This window comes from Bos taurus, chromosome 14, assembly GCF_002263795.3.
Source record: "Bos taurus isolate L1 Dominette 01449 registration number 42190680 breed Hereford chromosome 14, ARS-UCD2.0, whole genome shotgun sequence".
Taxonomy (NCBI): domain Eukaryota; kingdom Metazoa; phylum Chordata; class Mammalia; order Artiodactyla; family Bovidae; genus Bos; species Bos taurus.
In genome coordinates this window covers 32,086,765-32,108,871 of record NC_037341.1, presented here as the reverse complement: position 1 = coordinate 32,108,871, position 22,107 = coordinate 32,086,765, and the positions used below count along the sequence as shown (strand labels likewise).

The following is a 22,107-nucleotide window of genomic DNA, read 5'->3' as shown; positions in this document are numbered from 1 at the left end:
AAATGATAATCAAAGAGGCTTTCAAAATCACTGCTACTTTTCTGTTCTTATTGCTTCAGAAAAAGTAATTTCTGAATATAATTGGCCAATAGGCACAAGAGCTATCAAATAAGCACATAAGCAAATATTATTAACAATGGAAAGCGATGGTTCGCGTTTATGGAATCTATAAGATCGTATGAATAGAGAGGGAAAACTAAGTCTCATTACTTTTATAAATTTAAGAGAAATGAAGTCAACAAACAAGAAAGGAATTCAATCTTTAATTAGTAGTCAAAAAGAAACTTTTTTCCAGAAATTTATAATTTTGTTCTCTAATTTTGAAAGTATTTTCTTAAAAAATCACTATAAATATGCAATTATATAGGCTCTCATTTAATCATTTTAATATATACTGGCATTAAAAAAAAAAAAAAGAAACCCATGGGTCTGACTTAGAATAGTTTCAAAGAGATACATGAGCTGTTTTTTTTAACTTCTAGTTCAAGCTCTTGCTTTTTCAGAACCAGTCTAGAAAAACAGAAAAATGTCATGGCAACTTATAGATAATACTTGTGGAGACACTGCTTGCAGACATGGTGCCCCAACAGGGACATGTGGCAAGACCCAGACAATCTTGCTGGTTCATCTTTAGAGGACTTCCCTGGCCACTGAGAGACTCCCAATGTCTTGAGAAAACAAAACAGTGAAATACATCTGGAAGCTTCCAGAATAAATATGCTTACCATGGTGCATAAATCCATTGTCACAGAGCCCAATGCCAAATATCATCGCCTCTTCTCTGCTGCGGCAATCCCCCTGTCAACCACAAAAGCCCTGTACAAGTTAACAGGCGACCGAAGATTCTGCTGCATTGAAACCACATTTGACATTCTCAGCACTGTCCTGACAAAGCCATTCATACATTACGGCTGATGTTGCTTTCAGAAGCCCACTGACAATGCATTTAATTGTTATCAAACATTCCTTTGATTATGAAAATATCTTCTTTTGACATTAAAAACAAAGATTTACTATTTCTTGAGAAAAATTATGCTTGATTAAAAATGAAAATACATGAGTAACTACAATTTATTGCTACCACAAATGATGCCTTATTTCTTTGATCATATATCCTAATTATGCATCAAAGAAATATCCTATAGTTGAAAACTCACTAAATAAAGCTTGCTAAGTAAAAGTCATTATGCATCATCTCTTCTATCACCTCCCACCAAATGGCCTTGCTCTTTAAGTGCCTCCAAAGAAACCTATTAATCTAGTGTGACTTGTAAGACCCTAAGAGTATGTTGTTCAGGGGAGTCAGCAAATGCAAGCTTCTCTTTCACTCTCGTGCCAGAAAAAATAAAAATTAGCTCACATAACTGATCCCCAAAAGAAAGCCTAATGCAACCTTTTGTGATGATTTTTATCTAGAAAACATCTATTTTATTCATTCAAGTATGAATTATATACACTCTTCCCTCTATAACACGGCTTCAGCATCTGAGAATTCAACCAACCACGGATCAAAACTAGTCAGAGGAAAAAAAAAACAAACAGAAAGTTCCAAAATGTAATACTAGAATTTGCAGCATCAGTGACTATTTATATAGCATTTACATTTCATCAGGTATTAAAAGTAATCTTAAGGTTGATTAAAAGATATGGGAGATTATATGCAAATGCATTTTATACAAGGGGCTTGAGCATCTGTGGATTTTGGTACCTGCAAGGGTCCTGTGACCAATATCTCCTAGATACCAACAGGACTATGTATATGAATATGTATGTATATATGTATATATCTGTTGTATCTGTGTCTATATAACCTTACAGTTGTATGTTTTACAGTTTAAGAAGTGCTTTCTTACATATTATCTCATTTTTTTCTAGCCCTATCTTTTAGCTCTTAGGTACAATACTCTTCTGGGAAAGACTGAGGGCAGGAGGAGAAGAGGGAGACAGAGGATAAGATGGGTGGATGGCATCATCGACTCAATAGACATGAATTTGAGCAAACTCTGGGAGATAGTGAAGGACAGGAAAGCCTGGCATGCTGCAGTCCATGCGGTCACAAAGAGTCAGACATGACTGAGCTACTGAGTGCCTGAACAACAACAATACTCTACCAAATCCATCCTTTCTTCTCTCTGGCTTCTATTTCATTCCTATGTCAGCACCCTAATCCAGTGTTTCTTCATCTTACTTCTAAATTGCCATAATTCTTTTCCTGTACTGTCTCTAATATTGTACTCCTGTACTTTCTCTAATATTGCCATTATAGAATTAAATTTTCTTTGGTTTTTTTAAAGACTTTTTTCTGGTATGGCCCATTTTTAAATTCAATATTGTTACAATATTGTTTCTGTTCTATGTTTTGGGTTTTTGGCCACAAGGATGTGGGATATTAGCTCCCGGATCAGGGATTGACCCTGTACCCACTGCATTGGAAGGCAAAGTCTAGGAAAGTCCTTAGAATTAAACTCTTACGCAGGAATACTAGGCTTTTCAGGTGGCGCTAGTGGTAAAGCACCTGCCGGCCAATGCAGGAGACATTAAGAGATGCAGGAAAGATCCCCTGGAGCAGGGCAGGGCAACCCACTCTAGTATTCTTGCCTAGAGAATTCCAGGGACAGAGAAGCCTGGAGGGCTATCGTCCTCAGGATCGTACAGAGTCAGACAGGACTGAAGGGACTAAGCCTGCACACACACAGGAATACCATGTACCAAAACTTTAAACTAACTCTCATTTTTTATAATCATAAAGTATCAACATTCTGTGTTGGGCTTTGCATGCCTCCCATAACCCTGACTTCATTATACCCCTCCAGACCTATTTTCCAAAGGTTAGGTCACCTTTGCTGTCATCAATTTGGCTTCCAGACTGTTGGCAGGACTCCCTTTTGTTTATTTCCATCCTCGTTCTCATTCATGGAATCATTCATTCCACTCAGTGCCTTAAATTCTACCTATCAGTCTATCAAGGATCAACACAAGTACCACCTTATGCTATAACAACTCTACCCTCCCTAATCCTCCTGTCAATGATCACGAGAATTACAATCTGTATCTTTAGACAATGCATCTGTACTCTTTTCAAAATCTGTTAGTAATGTCCATACATTCACACAAAAGATTTTTTTTTTGCTACACAGTGTGCTAAGTGCTAGAAGTAACAGAGTAAAACACTCAAACACAAAACACTTCCCTGCCCTCATAATTGAAATCTGAAGAACCGAGTCACTTAAAATATATAAGTTGTTGTTTTGTTGTTCAGTCACTAAGATGTGTCCACCTCTTTGCTACCCCACGGACTGAAGCATGCCAGGTTTCCCTGTCCTTCGCTCTCTCCCGGAGTTTGCTCAAACTCATGTCCATTGAGTCAGTGATGCCACCGTCATCCAATTTAGTCAATACCCCCAAACAGGTGTTATACTAGGTGCTGGCACATAAGTTAACCAGCCCCCACCCTAAGAATCACGGGGACAGTTTCAATATAAAGTGGGATTATCTAAGACAGATACATCCAGGGAACTGGGACCACAGAGGAAGATGCTGAGCCAAGTCTGGAGGATCCAGCACAGTTTACTGGGGGAGATGATGCTGAAGCAGAGCCTTAGAGGAAGTATAAAAATCCGCCCAACTGACTAACAGTCCCTTGAAGGCAGGAACCATGTCTGCTTTCTGTTTTGTTGGCTTCTTTTATTTTAATCACCAAAGCACCTGCTTAAATGTTAAATTCACAGTAAAAGCTTGTTTTAATAATCACCAAAAGTATACACTTATTATTCAACTGACGGCCTTGGTGGAAAGAGACTCTTCCTTTAAAATAAAATCTCTTGTTCATTTTAGCTTAAGAACTTTAATTTACCATTCTCTTATCATTCCATTACCATACCTTTCTCCTCAAAGCCAGCCCATGTTGTCCTAATCTAAAGCTAGAGTTAATTATGTCTGATACTTACATATATGCAAGTTTTACACTATCAGAATCATAAAGCTTAAGTGATGGAGCTGCTGCTAAGTCACTTCAGTTGTGTCTGACTCTGTGCAACCTCCATAGACAACAGCCCACCAGGCTCCCCCGTCCCTGGGATTCTCCAGGCAAGAACACTGGAGTGGGTTGCCATTTCCTTCTCCTAAGTGATGGAGAAGAGCTGATATATATAGTTATTCCAGTAAGCAGGAAACAGTTGTGAAGATAAAATCTAGACAGACTGAGTGACTCACGCAAGTTTGCATAACTGCTTAACAGCAAAGCTGTCATCAGACCAGATTACCTGTATCCTAGTCCATTTCAATTTCAATTCTACTATGCACAAGCATTTCTACAGTCACTGCCATAACAGACCAGAAAGAAAACCTGAAGTAAAAGAGAATTGCAACTTGGTCTGGGTTTTGAGCAACTTCTTTTAGTCTTTTAATGTTCATATTTGGAAAGTAAAAGTGCCAAAAAGGAAAAAAAAAAGTTGATGACTGACTTCCTTTGTCAGAACTCTAAATATTTATTCAGTATTAGCCTTTGCTTCAAAAAAAAAAAAAAACTTTCTTCAGTTTTCTCACATAATCAACGTAGAAGAATTCATGTGAATTCTGTAACAGTATAATTTCTATGTGAAATTTCAACTCTATTACCAAACATAGAACCAATCCCAATGACATGCACTGATCAACATATTATAAATGGTTTTCACACTAGTAAACCCATTGAACACTGGAATTTGGGTTTTATCTAAAAAAGAACTGTTTGCTTTAAGATCTTAATTTCTCAATAAAATAAATCTAAATACTAAATGTAAAACCAGGTATTCCTGGATAGTCTAGAAGTTAATATTAAATAATAAAAATTTCAAGAAGTATGTGCACAGATAAATCAAATACGAATTAAACATTTATATTTAAGGCAAAAATAAACATTTCCATGACTGAGCATCAAATACTATTATTCACTTGTAACAAAAGATGTAGATGATTTTCTTCAATAACAAAAAACTAACTTGACTCAAATATCCAAATATCCAAATGTAACAGCATTTCAACCAAGCCATATTCCCTTCTCCAAAATAGTAAGTTCTGTCAAAGCAAATATCAGTTTTCTTGGCCTTTCCTTTAACCCGTGGAAAACATTTGATTATTTATTAGTTAATCTAGTATGATAAAACATCTAAATAAATTTATATTTGAATATATATTATAATGGGCTGGATGCCTTGAGTTGCAAATAACATTTTCTCAGTACCAGCTGTCAGCTCCCACACTCTGAGAAGCAGAGTGACAATCACAATAAATTCTGCACTTTCTTATTTACAATGTGTGCAGATGGATACCAAAGCTGATAATATCAAGATACAATTATCATCTAACAGAGAAGACGGCACAAGGTGACTAGAATAACTTGCTAGGACTAAACATTAGATACCTTAAAAAAATCTGTAAACAAAACATGAGAAACTTTAGTACATATACACACTTTTCTTTAGTGATATTCAAATTACACTTAGTATTTTGAATGGATCTCAGCTGATATTTTTGAATCACAAAACATCTCCCTCTTGAAAGACAATACAGCATAAAAATTAAGTGAAAACTCTGAAATCAGATGATCCAGGTTCAAATCCTAATTCTGCTTCATTCCAGCTGTATGAACTTGGTCAAGTCATTTCACTGTGTCTCATTGGCAAGTAGGGAGTTTTTAAAATCCCTAAATCACCTCAAAGTTTAAAGCAGCCATGAAGGTAACTCAGCAATTTCTATTTGTCTATTTACCTGTGCAATCAACCAGTCTATCAGCTTGTTGGCCATAACGACCGACTTGTAGGTTCTTAAGTGATAATCTTTATCTCTACAAAGGAAAGAGAAACCAAAAACACTAAGCAAGAGGGTAAGTAAGGGGGAAAAAAAGAGGGGGATAAATAAGCACCAGGATCACTTCATTTAGTATCAGTGTGCAACAGAAAAGTTTACTCGATGGAATCTGAATTGATTTCTGAAATGATTGCCCCACTTACATGTAAATAAGGGAGCTTTACAAGGTTTACGCAACACCTGACAATTCCCTTCATCAGTTCACACCAGGAGAAGGAACCCACAAGCATACCAAAACAGGACATTTCTTCTTCCACATTTTCTTATATCCAAATTGATTATTACTGCTATGTTATCTGGTAATAACTTGGCTAGAAATATAATTGCTCATTAACAAAAGAATAATAAAACAGAATTCCTTCCCTTTAAATCAAGATAGGGTTTACGAAAGAACTCCTCAAAATGTGGAGAATAAAGCCACCCTTTGCATTTCTGCTCTTGAATTCTCCAGGTAGGCCGGATTTGCCCTGGAGGATGATTCAGTTGCCTCAGCAGTGGCAGACCTCAGGCCTCCCCAGAGGGAAACACACGAAGAACCTTGTCATTTTGTCTGATCACAGCATGGCCTTAGTCACACCACATCCCCAGGCAGCCAAGGGAACCGAGAGCAGACTCTCCTGTCTGCAGAAGTTCCTGGATCTGAGAAATCTTTCAAAGTCTAGTTAGATAACTACAAAGTGCTCAGGATCAGAACAAGACCCCAAGGGCAGAAATCTATGATTCATTTATTTTGCTGGCCTAAATCAAAATGGAATGAGAAAAGGAGAGTCTTTCAAAATGTCAAAAAAAAAAAAAAATCCAAACTGCAATCAACTTGACGTGACAAATAATTACTGGCTATATTCATGGTTCTTTTAACTTCTGTCAGCAATTTACAATTAATATTGACATCATTTCATCCACTCTCATAAAAAGCTCTCCAAAATATGACTGAAATTCCTGAAATTTCAATAGTGAATGTACTAGGTTAGCCAGTAATCAACAGCAGATTTTTTTTTTAATCTTTTAAAATCTGTCTCCGTTTCTGACACCCCATCATCCATTTCATCTTGGCTTCCATACGTGTCAAAAAGAAGGACAGGGTAGTTTTTATAGAATACATGTGGCTCTATCGATTTTTTCACCCAAGTCATTTTTCTTTTCATAAGCTGAGTTCATACATATTAAAAGCATGACTATCACACATTCCATCTGCTTTATGGGTTTTTTCCCCATAAATTTACCCTTGACAACTCATAAACCATTGTCATTTCTAGCCAAAGAACAATTCCTTCTTATCAGCTCTTTTAGAATGTAACTTTCTTGATAAAAAATCTCACGTGGCTAAAATATATTTTCAGAACACATTTTCTCATATATAAAACCTACATACACACAGACACACACATGACATGAAAAAATAATCCAGTATCGGTTTCTATTAGTTTAAGACCTGGGTTCAATCTCTGCGTTGGGAAGATCCCCTGGAGGAGGGCACGGCAACCCACTCCAGTATTCTTGCTTGGAGAATCCCATGGACAAAGGACCCTGATGGGCTACAGTCCACGGGATTTCAAAGAGTCAGACACAACTGATCAACTGAACACACATACAAGTACAAAAAAACCCATGTGCTATTATTAAGTAACCATTTTTTAGCATTATGCTATCCAAAATATTTACAGAAAGTCTGTGCCAGGAATATAGCAGAGAATCAACAAATACTGGTTTCTTTCTTTTTTTTTTTTTTACTTTGTGAAGCCTGCTTATGAAAGTGGACAGGGCATTTTCAGGGGTAATAGGTAAGACCCTGTTTTCTCTTTCAGGATCTGAAGTGTGGGCATTCCAACACTTAATCAGCAACTTTTGGAATATTTTTTTAAGCTCTGCATTTCCTTGGAATTGGAAACCAGAGTGAAAAATAGAAACACTGTCCATCAAACGCCTGGATTCTATATCCATGACTGAAAAGCCTCTACATTCATTTTAGAAATCATACATTCATTTTTTTGTTCTGAAAAATATGTTTTAGTCAATAAACTCCAAATGAAATCTGGCCATCTGAAATTAATTTACTATTATATTACATTATATCAGTTCTATCAGTTTGTGGATACTACAAATACAATTCTGCTCTTGATTATCTCTATTAGTAATCATAACATAAAACTCAAAGTTTTCTGCTCTGTTTCTAAAAGGATAAACTGAAAATGAATTCTAATTTCTCTTTAGAAACCAGAAAGGCATATCTCTTCAGAAGTAAAAACATGGTATAGAGAAACTGATAAAATTATTAAATCAAATTAATTCTTAAGTTTCAAGTGCAAAACTTCTTATTTCAATAAAAGATGATTAAAAGAAAATATTTTGACATAAAATACAAGTCAAAGATTTGATCATAAGTCTAATTGAAAAAGTTAATATACAAAAAAATTAATATACAAGTAATCATAATGGTAAATATTTATTAGTAAATAGTATTTTGAAATCCTCTCTGGTTACTCAACTATTATTTATCAAATACTAACTGACTGTGGATAATTTCATTATCAAACCTGTAATTTACTATGTTGCTAAGTCACTTCAGTCGTGTCCAACTCTGTGCAACCCCATAGACGGCAGCCCACGAGGTTCCTCCATCCCTGGGACTTTCCAGGCAAGAACACTGGGGTGGGTTGGCATTTCCTTCTCCTTACTATGAATTAATGGCAAATAATTTTAGAAATCAGAATAAAAAGTATAGAAGAAACTCTATAATTAGAGCTCCAGAAAATTTTGAAATATTTTAAGATAAATTGTTACTTAAAATATCTTTAAGAGCAAAATGTTCACATTTGGAAGAAAAATAAAATACGCTATGTTCAGCTTAATAATATTTACCTAATATGCAATATAAATATTTTCATTTAAACTGCCCAGAATTTAGAAACTAGACTCACCTTACAACTGGAGTAAACAGACTATGAAGACGACAATATAATCGTACACCCTGTTGTAAAATAAAGATATGTCAAAAACAAGTAAAATCAGTCAATGGACATACCAATGAAATTTAGAAATAGATTATTCTGAAATTATTACACAATCTTAACCAATTTGAAAGTTATTCAAATGTTACATTATATTAAAAAATAATATCTGAATAACTAAAATAGGATTAAATTGTGTTATTAATTTTTCACCTACAAGTGACATTCATACATATGCATGTACAAACATGCATATGATATACATATATACACATATGCATACATACAAAAAAGCCTTCCTCAGCAATCAATGCAAAGAAATAGAGGAAAGCAATAGAATGGGAAAGACTAGAGATCTCTTCAAGAAAATTAGAGATAATAAGGGAACATTTCTTGCAACGATGGGCTCTATAAAGGACAAAAATGGTATGGACCTAACAGAAGCAGAAGATATTAAGAAGACGTGGCAAGAATACACAGAAGAACTGTACAAAAAAGATCTTCATGACCCAGATAATCACGATGGTGTGATCACTCACCTAGAGCCAGACATCCTGGAATGTGAAGTCAAGTGAGCATTAGAAAGCATCACTATGAACAAAGCTAGTAGAGGTGATGGAATCCCAGTTGAGCTATTTCAAATCCTGAAAGATGATGCTGTGAAAGTGTTGCACTCAATATGCCAGCAAATTTGGAAAACTCAGCAGTGGCCATAGGACTGGAAAAGGTTAGTTTGCATTCCAACCCCAAAGAAAGGCAGTGCCAAAGAATGCACAAACTACTGCACAATTGCACTCATCTCACATGCTAGTAAAGTAATGCTCAAAATTCTCCAAGCCAGGCTTCAGCAATACGTGAACCATGAACTTCCAGATGTTCAAGCTGGTTTTAGAAAAGGCAGAGGAACCAGAGATCAAATTGCCAGCATTCACTGGATCATGGAAAATGGAAGAGAGTTCCAGAAAACATCTATTTCTGCTTTATTGACTATGCCAAAGCCTTTGACTGTGTGGATCACAATAAACTGGAAAATTCTGAAAGAGATGGGAATACCAGAACACCTGACTGGCCTCTTGAGAAATCTGTATGCAGGTCAGGAAGCAACAGTTAGAACTGGACATGGAACAACAGACTGGTTCCAAATAGGAAAAGGAATACGTCAAGGCTGTATATTGTCACCCTGCTTATTTAATTTGTATGCAGAGTACATCATGAGAAACGCTGGACTGGAAGAAGCACAAGCTGGAATCAAGATTGCCGGGAGAAATATCAATAACCTCAGATATGCAGATGACACCACCCTTATAGCAGAAAGTGAAGGAGAACTAAAGAGCCTCTTGATCAAAGTGAAAAAGTGAAAGAGGAGAGTGAAAAAGCTGGCTTAAAGCTCAACATTCAGAAAACGAAGATCATGGCATCCGGTCCCATCACTTCTTGGCAATTAGATGGGGAAACAGTGGAAACAGTGTGAGACTTTATTTTTCTGGGCTCCAAAATCACTGCAGATGGTGATTGCAGCCATGAAATTCAAAGACACTTACTCCTTGGAAGGAAAGTTATGACCAACCTAGACAGCATATTAAAAAGCAGAGACACTCCTTTGTCAACAAAGGTCCATCTAGTCAAGGTTATGGTTTTTCCAGTAGTCATGTATGGATGTGAAAGTTGGACTATAAAGAAAGCTGAGTGCAGAAGAACTGATGCTTCTGAACTCTGGTGTTGGAGAAAACTCTTGAAAGTCCCTTGGACTGCAGGGAGATCCAACCAGTCCATCCTAAAGGAGATCGACTGATCTGGGTGTTCACTGGAAGGACTGATGTTGAAGCTGAAACTCCAATACTTTGGCCACCTGATGTGAAGAGCTGACTCATTGGAAAAGACCCTGATGCTGGGAAAGATTGAAGGCAGGAGGAGAAGGGGACAATAGAGGATGAGATGGTTGAATGGCATCACCAACTCAATGGACATGAGTTTGGGTGGACTCCGGGAGTTGGTGATGGACAGGGAGGCCTGGCATGCTGCAGTTCATCGGGTCGCAAAGTGTCAGACACAACTGAGCGACTAAACTGAACTAAATACATATATACATGTATATACATATAGGTATTTGTATATACATACACACACATATAAGTATACATATATACATTCATGTGTGTGTACATATACATACATATGACATATATACATACATGTGACAAATATCTTAAAAATTATTTTTCCTAAAATATAAAATTTCAACATATAATGCAAACAGATGATTTATAAATCTATGCAATGACCCACCATACTACTTGATCATTATATGTCAATATAGAGTTTCCCAAGTGTACAAAGAAAAATGATATTTCATGAATTTTATAATTTGTATTTTTGTTAAATGTATTCAAGTATCATGACCACTTGTTGCTACATGTAAAATAGTTTTCAATGGATATAATCTTCAAGTGATGCAACTGCATTAGAAGAAGATAAGAGAAAAAAACAATAGGATTTAACATTACAATTCTTATAATGGCAAGAAAACACCAAGAGGCTTGTTTCCATATGTCACATAAAAACTTCCTATACCAGAAGAATTTTGGTCTCCCTACAAAATTTTATCTTGCTTCAGTAGGACAACATGAATTCTTCCATTGATTAAAGGTTGTGGGAGAGGCTATTACCTTTGAAATAACATCCTGCATCTCATTTCTTGGATAAAAGGTTCCATCATCATAACGAAATCTATATAGCATCTGTTCTGGTTTGAACTGATGTTTATCTGTAACTAAGAATATAAGAACAGCATATTAAAATCCTGACAATCTAAAAAGTAGAAGATAAAAACATATTTGTAAAACACATTCCCAAATACCAAAAGTTTTTAGTTTTACCAAAAGCTTTTGTTTCCCTAACATAGTAATGCTAATCCAGTATTTCGACAGTAAGATTAATGATAAGATTTTGTGATATAGTTACGATTTCCACAGAAGGACTGAAGAACTAAACTGAGGTTAGCAACATTCAGCTAGCATAGTATATGTAACAGATACATACACCATACATACTATACATATTAGCATAGTATATATATATACTTTAATAAATGAGTATGTATTTTCTATTTCTTCACAATGCTCAAAGTCAAGCAGAAAGTGCCCTTCAAATAGCAGATACTCCAGTTAGTGAGTCATAATTTGATTCTCAGCCCCAGAAGTGAGTTTTAGCATTTATCTGTCTTATCTTATAGCAATCAAGCCAAGACCACACATACATGGATCTTAACCATTTATCCTGTGTTTAAATCTCCAGAGTACATTAGATAAATTCAATACGTAACTGATAACAAACTTTTAACAGTTTTCTTACATTACAAATGCTTTTCTTTTACATTGTTTAATTTTTTTTTCTTAAATGGAAAGTGAGAGTGGTCACCCTTCACTTTCATTCTTAGGATGATTTTCATATTTATAAAGACTCCTTCTAAACTTTCAAGTTTTATTTTTTCCAGAAGTATTTTATAGGTAGTCTAATAAAAAAATAATTGTTTTAGAAAGGAAAAACCTCAAATTAAATCTCAAAGAGTTTACATTTAAATGTTTCTTTACAGGGAATGCAACATTTGCAGAAAAGATGATTTATTGCAATGGGTTCTATTTTCATGATTAGATAGAAGACTTTGACCTTTACTTTTTGCTAAAAAAGTTGAAGAGAGAGAAAAACCTGTCAGGATTAATTCTAATAAACCATTTTAGGTGAATCCATAGGAAAAACAAGAGACTTGTAACACACACACACACACACACGTATACAAAGTTTCAGCTATTTCACCCTAACCTATCCAAACCAAATGAATGACTTAATAGCCATAAAACTGAGATATGACTGCTGCCAAAAAGACAACATCACCTTTTGGCATCTCTTTTTCTAGGTTAAGTCAAAAAGAAAAACATATGTGAAAGAAAAATAAAATCAAAAGAAATATTTTGAAATCCTACAACATGTTTCAGAACGTTATTTATTTCTCCTACAGAATCTACCTATTAATAATTCTCATTTTTATCCCTTAAGAGTCATTGAAATAAATGATTATATTGATATTCCAAAATTCAAGGAAACTTGGGTCCAAAGGTCTCCTGCCACAATAAAGGAAGTGGTGGGTCAACCTATTAAAAAATGGAGTCCTTCACTGTAAGGTAAACTCTTGTGATTTTGATCATAATTCTTGGGTTAATCTGTAACTTGTAGCTGTTCCCTTAGAAAAATAGTGAATAGTTCTGCACTGAAATTTATTCCCCCCAACTTCCTGAGGAGGGAATGGCTTTATTAGCTGATGAGGAAGGTTGCTTAATACCATCTTTTAAACAACTATGCAACACTGGGCATTACCGGGAATGTACTGGCAAATGTTTAACAGCTGTCTCTCTGGTGACGAGGCAGAAGGAACACTGATGTGTATAATTTGCCAATATCCATGGTACCAAAAATTCCCACACTGGCCAATTTCAAGCTCCCCAAATAAAGTCACTAAACACAGAATTAGACATGCAGTGACACATGATTATTTAGTATTCCCACCATAAAAAAATAGTAGATACAAATAATACCAAGTCCATAAACAATAAAGTAGTAAAAGAATTAGGAAGTGATGAGATTTAAGAATATATTAAATTTATAATATATGTACTTATATATTTACGTCATTTCATTTTAATAATAGCTGTGCTTAACAATCAGCTTGCAATTTTTAAAAAAACATTTAATCATCTGCTCTCTAGAGCTTATACCAGCCAACTTCAGCACACCACTGGCTATAATGAATGAGCCCTCAGAATTCTCACATAAGCATTTTTAATGCAAATAATAGAGCCAGATAAGAAGAACATTATCAACCTACCACAGAGAAAGTATATGCTGTCCCAACCCAAGAATTCCCAGTATAGCAAGGCTCAGCCTCTGATGAAGTTCCCAGCAATATTTGCAACGTGAATAATAGCAATAATAGTCGACTTTTTTTTCTTTTTTGCTGGTTCCTTTTAAAACAGATGACTCATTCAATTTTATTTTAGGAATTCTATTTTCACTAAAATGCAGCTGAAATCACATACTAATGAAACTAGCCTGTCTGGTTCTTATTTCTTCATCCTAATAAAATTATTAATGTGAAATTGCATAATGTGTTCTCTAACCATACTTTGGGAGAACCTCTATTAGTTAATTGTGAACACTTAAAAAAAAAAAACAACATTATTTCCAGTGACAAAAGTTCTAACATGTGAAATCTGACACTACAGCTGATCAGATAGTAGTAACAGTAATAACACAGGTCATCAAAATCAAACAATACTCATGGAGTGTACTCAGTGCTAGATTTCTCAGGGGAAAAAAAAGAGTTAATCATATAATAAATATTTCAATTCTTTTAAGTTAAATAAAGCGTTCTTGTGTTTGAAATTTCAAAATAAATTTTAATTCAGAACTTACCTACTACTTTCTTTTCAAAATTGTATTCCTATTGGAGACAATACTGAGCCTGGGGAGAGTTGATTAGGACTGAAATTATGATATCCATTCAAAAAAAGGTTTACGTTGTTGATTTTTTTCTCTTTCTAGAAGGAGGTAGTTAAAAATATTTTGATACTTATATTACTAAAATGAATAAGGGTGGTTCCCTCTGTGATTCCTTCCAGATCTTTTAGCAGTCCTGAACTGGTCAGACTCTAGATAACTATGTTCATGAAGATATTGAATAAGTATCATTCCACATCAACTTTGTACCAACTTAAAAGTGACTTTAATATGTTTGCCTAGCTATTAATGTATTCAGGGAAAGTAATAACAGTTTTGTTAATTGTAAAGTCCACCCATAACAGTCATGTCTGGTGGCTCAGATGATAAAGAATCTGTCTGCAGTGCAAGAGACCAAGGTTCGATCCGTGGGTCAGGAAGATCCCCTGGAGAAGGGAATGGATACCCACTAGAGTATTCTTGCCTAGAGAATCCCACAGACTGAGGAGCCCGGCAGACTACAGTTCATGGGGTCCCAAAGAGTTGGACACAACTGAGTGACTAACACTTTCACTTTCTTCTGTTTTTAGAACTCAATTCACTAAACAAACAAGCAACTCTTCCTCATACAATTTCTGGGTCATCTATGTTGAAATAAAGCAAGAGAGGATAGTTGACTTGAAAATAATCTCACAGCTCCTTTGAAAGGACAACCTCTTTCCATGCCCTGACCTTTCCAGCATTGGAAATAAAGCTTCTCCAATATTCTGTTATCTGTCACAAGGTATCTCATAGTCAAAAAAGAAAATACTGTAGCAAACGAAGTAGCTCTTTCTAAAATATAGTTAACTCATCACACAGAAGTATAGAAAGTTACATATCCATAATTTTTTAAACAATTTAAATAGCAGCATCCATTGTTGACAGATAGCTTTAAGACTATTCTTTTTATGTGTTATTTCTAATTCATAAAGGATTAAAGTGACTCAGATTAGCAGCAGGAGTCACAATAACCTCAACTGAAAATAAAAGTGTTAAAAGTGATTTCTGTGACTACTGTTTGCAGATATCATTGTAAAACATTAACACATGTATTATGATTATTCTAGCTTTCATATATTCATTGATTTTATATTGACCTAGGAGCTAAGCCTCAGGGGCAGAAATTAAGTAACTGACTACCAAATTGCGTTAGCTTCTGTTTTTCCTGCATATGCAACTACAGGACGTTTTTAGGAGTCTTTTACAGTCAAGTGAGTGAGTGAGTGAAAGTTGATCACTCGTGTCTGACTCTTTGAGAGAGTCAGTCCATGGAATTCTCCAGGCCAGAATACTGGGGTGGGTATCCAAGGGATTTTCCCAACCCAGGGATCAAACCCAGGTCTTCTACATTGCAGGTAGACTCTTTACCAGCTGAGCCACCAGGGAAGCAATCACATATCTGAGTTGTGTCCACAGGTATGTGCACAAAAATGATATACAATGGGAAATGTACAAACCTATTTAAAACAAACAAAAAACCACCGTTCCTCCAAGGTGACATTTAGGAACACTGGATTGAAGATGGTCAAGGCTATATCAGGCACCAAAACCCTATACACAGCCGAATGCCACAACCTCATCCTTCACTATTAACTAAATTTTATGTAAGTAAAAAATTAGCTTCTATAATGTGAGCCTCCTATAATGTGTTGGGAAGGTTTACTTACTACAGCAGCTAGTGCTAACCAATACAGCTTTCCTTCTCAAAAGTCCCTGCAAAAAATTAGTTCTCCTAACCTAGTAGATTTCTGTCTTCTCTGAAAGGAGATATATCAAAGCTGGATTTCATAATGAACAAAGTAAAAAGATGGGCTTAAAACCATCAGACCATAGAAAAAATATCCCTGATTCATGTACACATACCTTCAAGTACCTAGCATAATATCTCCCATGTAGAAAGAAGGAAAGAATCAGTAAGGAATAACTGATCAGTAAGGAATAATGGAATAAACAAAGTGTCCATAAACAGATTTTGCCTTCCTTGTTCTATGGGTAATGCATAGTCCCTGGAATTATACAGTCTGGAATGGGAAAAGAATAATCATTTCTGACAGTTAATGATTATACACAAAACTGCTATATGTGCCACCTCCTTTATCTTCAATAAAATATAGGATAAAACAAATACATTCAATCCTTGTCCCAATATATACCTGAAGGTGGGGTTAGAAGGGAAAGTCAAACACAAACAGGAAAGCCATCTAGCTCAGTATCTTTTCACTTTAACTTATAAGATATTGGATGATGCTTTTAGCACACTGAATGCTAAATGGAGTTTTAATGACATTAATGGACCAAGTACAAAATCATATACAACTTCTCAGTATTATCTGTTTGTTCAAAATATAGCCATTCATTTATTCACTCACTCAGGAAATAATAATGAGGCACCTATATATTCTGGGCATTGTAGGCATTTGCTATACATTAACACACAAGGCTCCTGTTCTCATGGTGCTTCTATTTTGACTGAGATCTAGCGTAGGGATGGGAGATAGAGAGAAGTATTAAACAAAGAAATAAATGAAACAACATGACAATTTCAGAGAGTGATAAGGAGTCCATGAAAAAAATAGCAAAAATTTAAAAGAAGTTTATTGAAATAATGGGGACTGGGTAGGATTCTAAAAGGCAGAGTGTCATGGAAGATGAGACCCAATACATCCGCATCTGTCAATTCATTCACTGTTGTTTCTCCAGGACCTAGAAAGGTCCCTGACATTTATTAGGGATTACTAAGCAACTGCTGATTGAGAATAGCAAGAGCAAATATCCTACATGAAAAGTCATCTTGGAGTGTTCAAAGAAGAGACAGAAGGTCAGGGTGGCCGCCACGTAAAGAGTTAGGTACAGACAACTCAGAGAGGAAGTCAGGGGCTCTATCATGTAGGGCTATGTGCAAGAGCCTTGGTAAGAGATTTACATAAAAAATCTGGACTTGTCTTTAAGTTTAATGGGAAGCCAGTAGATGACTGTAAGCAAGAGAACACCTAGATCTTATAAATGTTTTAAAAGGTCTCTTCAGCTGTTTCCTGCAGAGTATTCTACAGGGGTGGAGGACGAACACTGAAACAAGGACAAAGAAGGTGGTGACTGGGAAGAAGGTGGGGATCCTGGGACAGCAGTAGTCTGATTAGTGACCTGTGTGTTAGTAGGGCTCACAGGACTTCATGGCATGAGGAAGGAACAGGAATGCTAGATGATTCCTATCTGGGTAGATGGGGACATTATACTGGCAACATCTACTGTGCTGGGGGGAAATTTGGAGAATCTAGTTTATTTGCATCTCACTCTAATTTAGGGAAAAAGACAAACATCAAAACTCCATAGCCAAATATCCGTATTTAGTCCCAGTTCCTTGTCTTTTTCTCTTCTTGCACATTTTGCACGAGAAATTCCTCAAGCTTTTATTCTTAGTTCAATGATCATTGCTTTGTTGTTTTTTTTTTTTTTTAGGTGTTTCTTATTGACATGCTGAGAACCTGATGCTCTCTTGAAATGATTCACAAACATGACCTCACTGTCCCTCTACCTCAAGAGTTACATCCACAGGTTTTCAACCTCCTGCTGGGCCCTCACCTGCAGGAGGAGGGTCCCCAGTCCTTCATCTTCTCCCCCCTGGTCCTCCTCTTTAACTATCTCTGTCATCCAGACAGAAAGCACAGAAAATCTGATCTCACCGCTCATTCTTCATGGGCTCCCCTGGTGTCTCAGATGGTAAAGAATCTGCCTGCAGTGCAGGAGACCCAGGTTTGGTACCTGGGGCGGGAAGATCCCCCGGAGAAGGAAATGTTAACCCACTCCAGTATTCTTGCCTGGAGGAGCCCAATGGACAGAGGAGCCTGGTGGGCTACACTCCATGGAGTCACAAAGAGTAGAACACGACTGAGTGACTAATACTACCTCACTCTGCATCTCCCAAGTCTAAAGAGGTATCACATATGCTCTCAGCTTCTAATGGACCCCTTTCTTCATGCCTGTGCACAGGGCCCTGGTCTTTCTTTCTCCTGAGGAAGGAAGGATCCCTGTGGGCAGGATCTCCTTTAATCTCTAACTCTCCACTCCTCAGTTAACTCGGAAACCAAACTTTGGTCACTCCTCTGGTTCCAGGTGCCCATCAGCTCCTCACTTCCTTCAAAAGCAGTCCCACACACCACAGTCAGCAACGTAAGAGCTGCTAAGTTAGGGTGTATGCCTTCCTTTCTCATCACAGCCCTCTCCCCAGTATATTCATCTGTGAAAGGCACTGGCCTGCATTGTGACATTGTGCTAGTTCTGAAGAGGCCACCATGAACTTCACACTCCCCTGTCTGAGAGCTACTACTTCTTCAGGGTAGAATGTCCTTCTGTCCTTGTCAGAGTTCCATTTACTCTACAATGCCCAGTGCTAAGGCCACCTCACTCACGAAGCATCCCAAATACTCTAGTTAGAACTCACCATTAAGGAACTTGTCTCAATCCTACATCATTCTTAACTGGAATTTAAGTCTTGCCTGTGTTGGAATTGTTCAAGTTAACAAATATATCAGCATAAGCCTATATTCCCTGAAACAATATTCTATACACATGAGACACTCTAGGATGTTGGAAAAAAACATAACCATCCTATAATGTGGAGAAGTATTATAAACTAAACCAATCAATGCAACAAAGGCAAATGTAACTTGTGGAAAAATAAATTAAATAGGTGATTGATAAAATAATTACCATGATGGATGATTCCATTTTCCAATAATGCTTGTCCCAAGTGCACACCTTCCTCAGGCCTGTGAATCTCTCCAATTTCCAACAGCCATGACACAAATTCACTGCAACCGAAATCCAATGAAGAAGTTAAATCATTATGTTTTTCCCCAGGAAGTCTATCTGTACCATGCATTTATCAAGCAGCTATGAAAGGAATATTCCTCAAAATATAAAGGAATGCTTGTAGTGAATCTTACATACATTTTTTCATATATGTAAGGCCCATATATATTTACATTGGACTCTATTCTAGAAAACTCATGTCCATACATTCAGACTTACCTAAACTCTATTTAATAACTATTCAACTTACCTAGACCTTTAGTAAACACAAAGGGAGAATTCTAGAGTATCTTTATTACATATATAAAAGCAAATTTGGGACTAGAGAGATACAACAGATTTTAACTAAACAGCAGAATTAGATAGAATAACAGTGACTTAAAATAAGAGATAAACTGTCTTGAATGTAGCTTTTCAGGCACAGAGAACCAATAGGTTTGAAACTCCAAGAGGGCATACAAAATAATTCTATTATGCATGCTCTATATGATAGAATTCTAAAAAGCTTCTTCCACCCACCTCCCTCCCATTATGGCAAAACCAATACAATATTGTAAAGTAATTAACCTCCAATTAAAATAAATAAATTTATATTTAAACAATTTTTAAATAAAAAAATCAGCTGAAACATTAAAAAAAAAAGAATTCCATCCCTTGGTTTGTCAATTAAATTCTAATCTAGGTAGCTCTGTGAATGGACTGGTATATGTAATTAAAATCCCAAGTCAGTTGACCTTAAAATATGGAAGCTATCCAAGTGGGCCTGACTTGAGCAGCTGACCCCTTTGAAGCACAGAGTTTTCTCAGGCTGGTGGCACAAGAGCAAGTGAGAACAAGTAAAAGCACAGGAAAGATCCAATGTGCCACTGCTGATTTTCAAGCTAGAAGGGGTCATATATCAAAGAATATAGACAACTTCCAATGGCCAGCATGGAAACGGGTGCCTCATTCTTACAACCACAAAGGATGAAATTTTGCCCACAACCTGAATGTGCTGGAAAATGAAGTCTTCCTCCAAGATTCAAGATAAGAGCCCAGCCACTGCCCTGCCAACACCTTGACTTTGCCCTTGTGAGACCCTGAGCACAGGACCTGCTCTAACTCACCTGGACTTCTGACCTACAGAAATACAAGTGAATACCTACCTGTGTATCATTTTAAGTGACTAAGTATATGACAATTTGTTTTGCAGCAATAGACAATTGTGTGTCTATTGTGTGTGTTAGTCGCTCAGTCATGTCCAACTCTATGCAACCCCATCCACAGACTGGAGCTTGCCAGGCTCCTCTGTCCATCAGATTCTCCAAGCGAGAATACTGGAGTGGGTTGTCATTCGGTTCTCCAGGGGATCCTCCTGATGCAGGGATCGAACTTGGGTCTCCTGCATTGAAGCCAGATTCTTTTACCATCTGAGCCACCAAGGAAGCCCCCCTGTAGACAAATGTTAAACACTAAAAGACACAGAAAAGTCTGACTACCTTGTTTTCAAATTTTAAAATAACTTGGAAAATTCATCACTATATCTAAACTGCCATCCATAAGGAGCCCTCCAGTACAAAACCATCCATCATAACTGTCTACCATGCACATCTTCTGTGGTTGGGAAAGGCCACTGAGAATTAATAGCTTACATCACTCACTATTTTGGGAGGGGGTGGGGAGCCCCAGTGTTTTGTAACACTTAGGAGACCCTCATCTCAGTACTGGTATTTTTTTTTAAAGGCCTGTGATATCATTAAGAGAACACAATACAGAAACATTTTACAATAAAATATTTTATCATGCTCATGTTTAAAAGCTAATGCTTAAACGCTTATGTTAACTAATGAATATATTTCAGAACAATTTTATTTTTGCACAGAGGCCAGAGAAGCAAAGCAACGGAAAGTGTCAGGGAATTACTTTTCCATTTATTTCAAAACTAAAAGCAACACATATGGGAAAGTCAAATAACCAAGGGATATGGAAATTCAAACATAAATGTCTAGTCCACAATGCACATTTTAAGGCAAAAGAAGCTAGTAAAGGTCTTTGTATATTTCCATTAAAGAAGAACCATCCAAAAGAAAAGCAACATAGAATCTGGTATAGTGGTAACATCACGCACTTTGCAATAAGACAGCCTGGATTCAAACACTGTTTCTGCCTCTACTAGCTGTGTGATGTTGGGTGAGTAAATTTAATTCTCTAGGTCTCAGGTTTTTTTTCCTCAATGACATGGAATTAATAAGAATATCAACCCCATAGAGTTGCCTGGGATTAAAGGAGCTGACAAATGTCAGGAACTCGACACTGGGCCTAGCACATAGTAAGTGATTATTCAATGTCAGCCATCCATAAGTGGGCTGAGATGGTTGGCACAGAGCTAAAATATAATTCCTCATTTTGATCTTAGCAGATTCCTGAATGTTTCCAAATAAAGTGAGGGAAAAAAGCATATTTTAAGTATTCCTATAAATTAGGAGTATGGGGAAAAAAAGAAAGGGTAGGGAAGAAAGTTAATGAGTGACTTTATTACGGAACCTAATATAGTACTAGAAAGATCCCATCAACACATGGCAAAGGGATCATGATTGGGTCAGAAACATCTCACCCTCAGGTCATAGTAATGTTGTTATGGAAAAGGCTACAATTAACATAGCAAATGTTTACTGAGTCTCCACTATGTCACCAGGGTTCTGGGCAATGCTTTGCAGATCACTGCAGTTAATGGGCACCACAGCCATAGGAGATGGTGTGGGTAAAGGCTTGATAGAACTCTTTGTCCTTCAAGGACAAATTGGAGCCTGGGTGAGCTTTCTAGCTCTGTCTCCCTAGAAACTGATGAGGGTTGAGTGTCAGTTGTATTACTAGGTGGCATTCTTACCTGGAAAACCTCACGTACAGAAGAGCCTGGAGGGCTACAGTCCATGGGGTCCCAAAGAACCCAACATGACTGAGCCACTAACACACTGCTTGTGGTCAAAATGGT

At 36.7% G+C, this 22,107-nt stretch overlaps 1 protein-coding gene across 1 annotated transcript in view; it reads right to left on the bottom strand.

The window, feature by feature from the left end:
• The window catches only part of PREX2 (phosphatidylinositol-3,4,5-trisphosphate dependent Rac exchange factor 2), a 293,528-nt gene that overhangs the window by 162,065 nt on the left and 109,356 nt on the right, over window positions 1–22,107 (bottom strand). Inside the window, 5 exon segments of the mRNA NM_001192526.2 lie at window positions 726–798; window positions 5,749–5,824; window positions 8,766–8,815; window positions 11,462–11,565; window positions 19,035–19,135. Coding sequence (NP_001179455.1) covers window positions 726–798; window positions 5,749–5,824; window positions 8,766–8,815; window positions 11,462–11,565; window positions 19,035–19,135 — 404 coding nt within the window.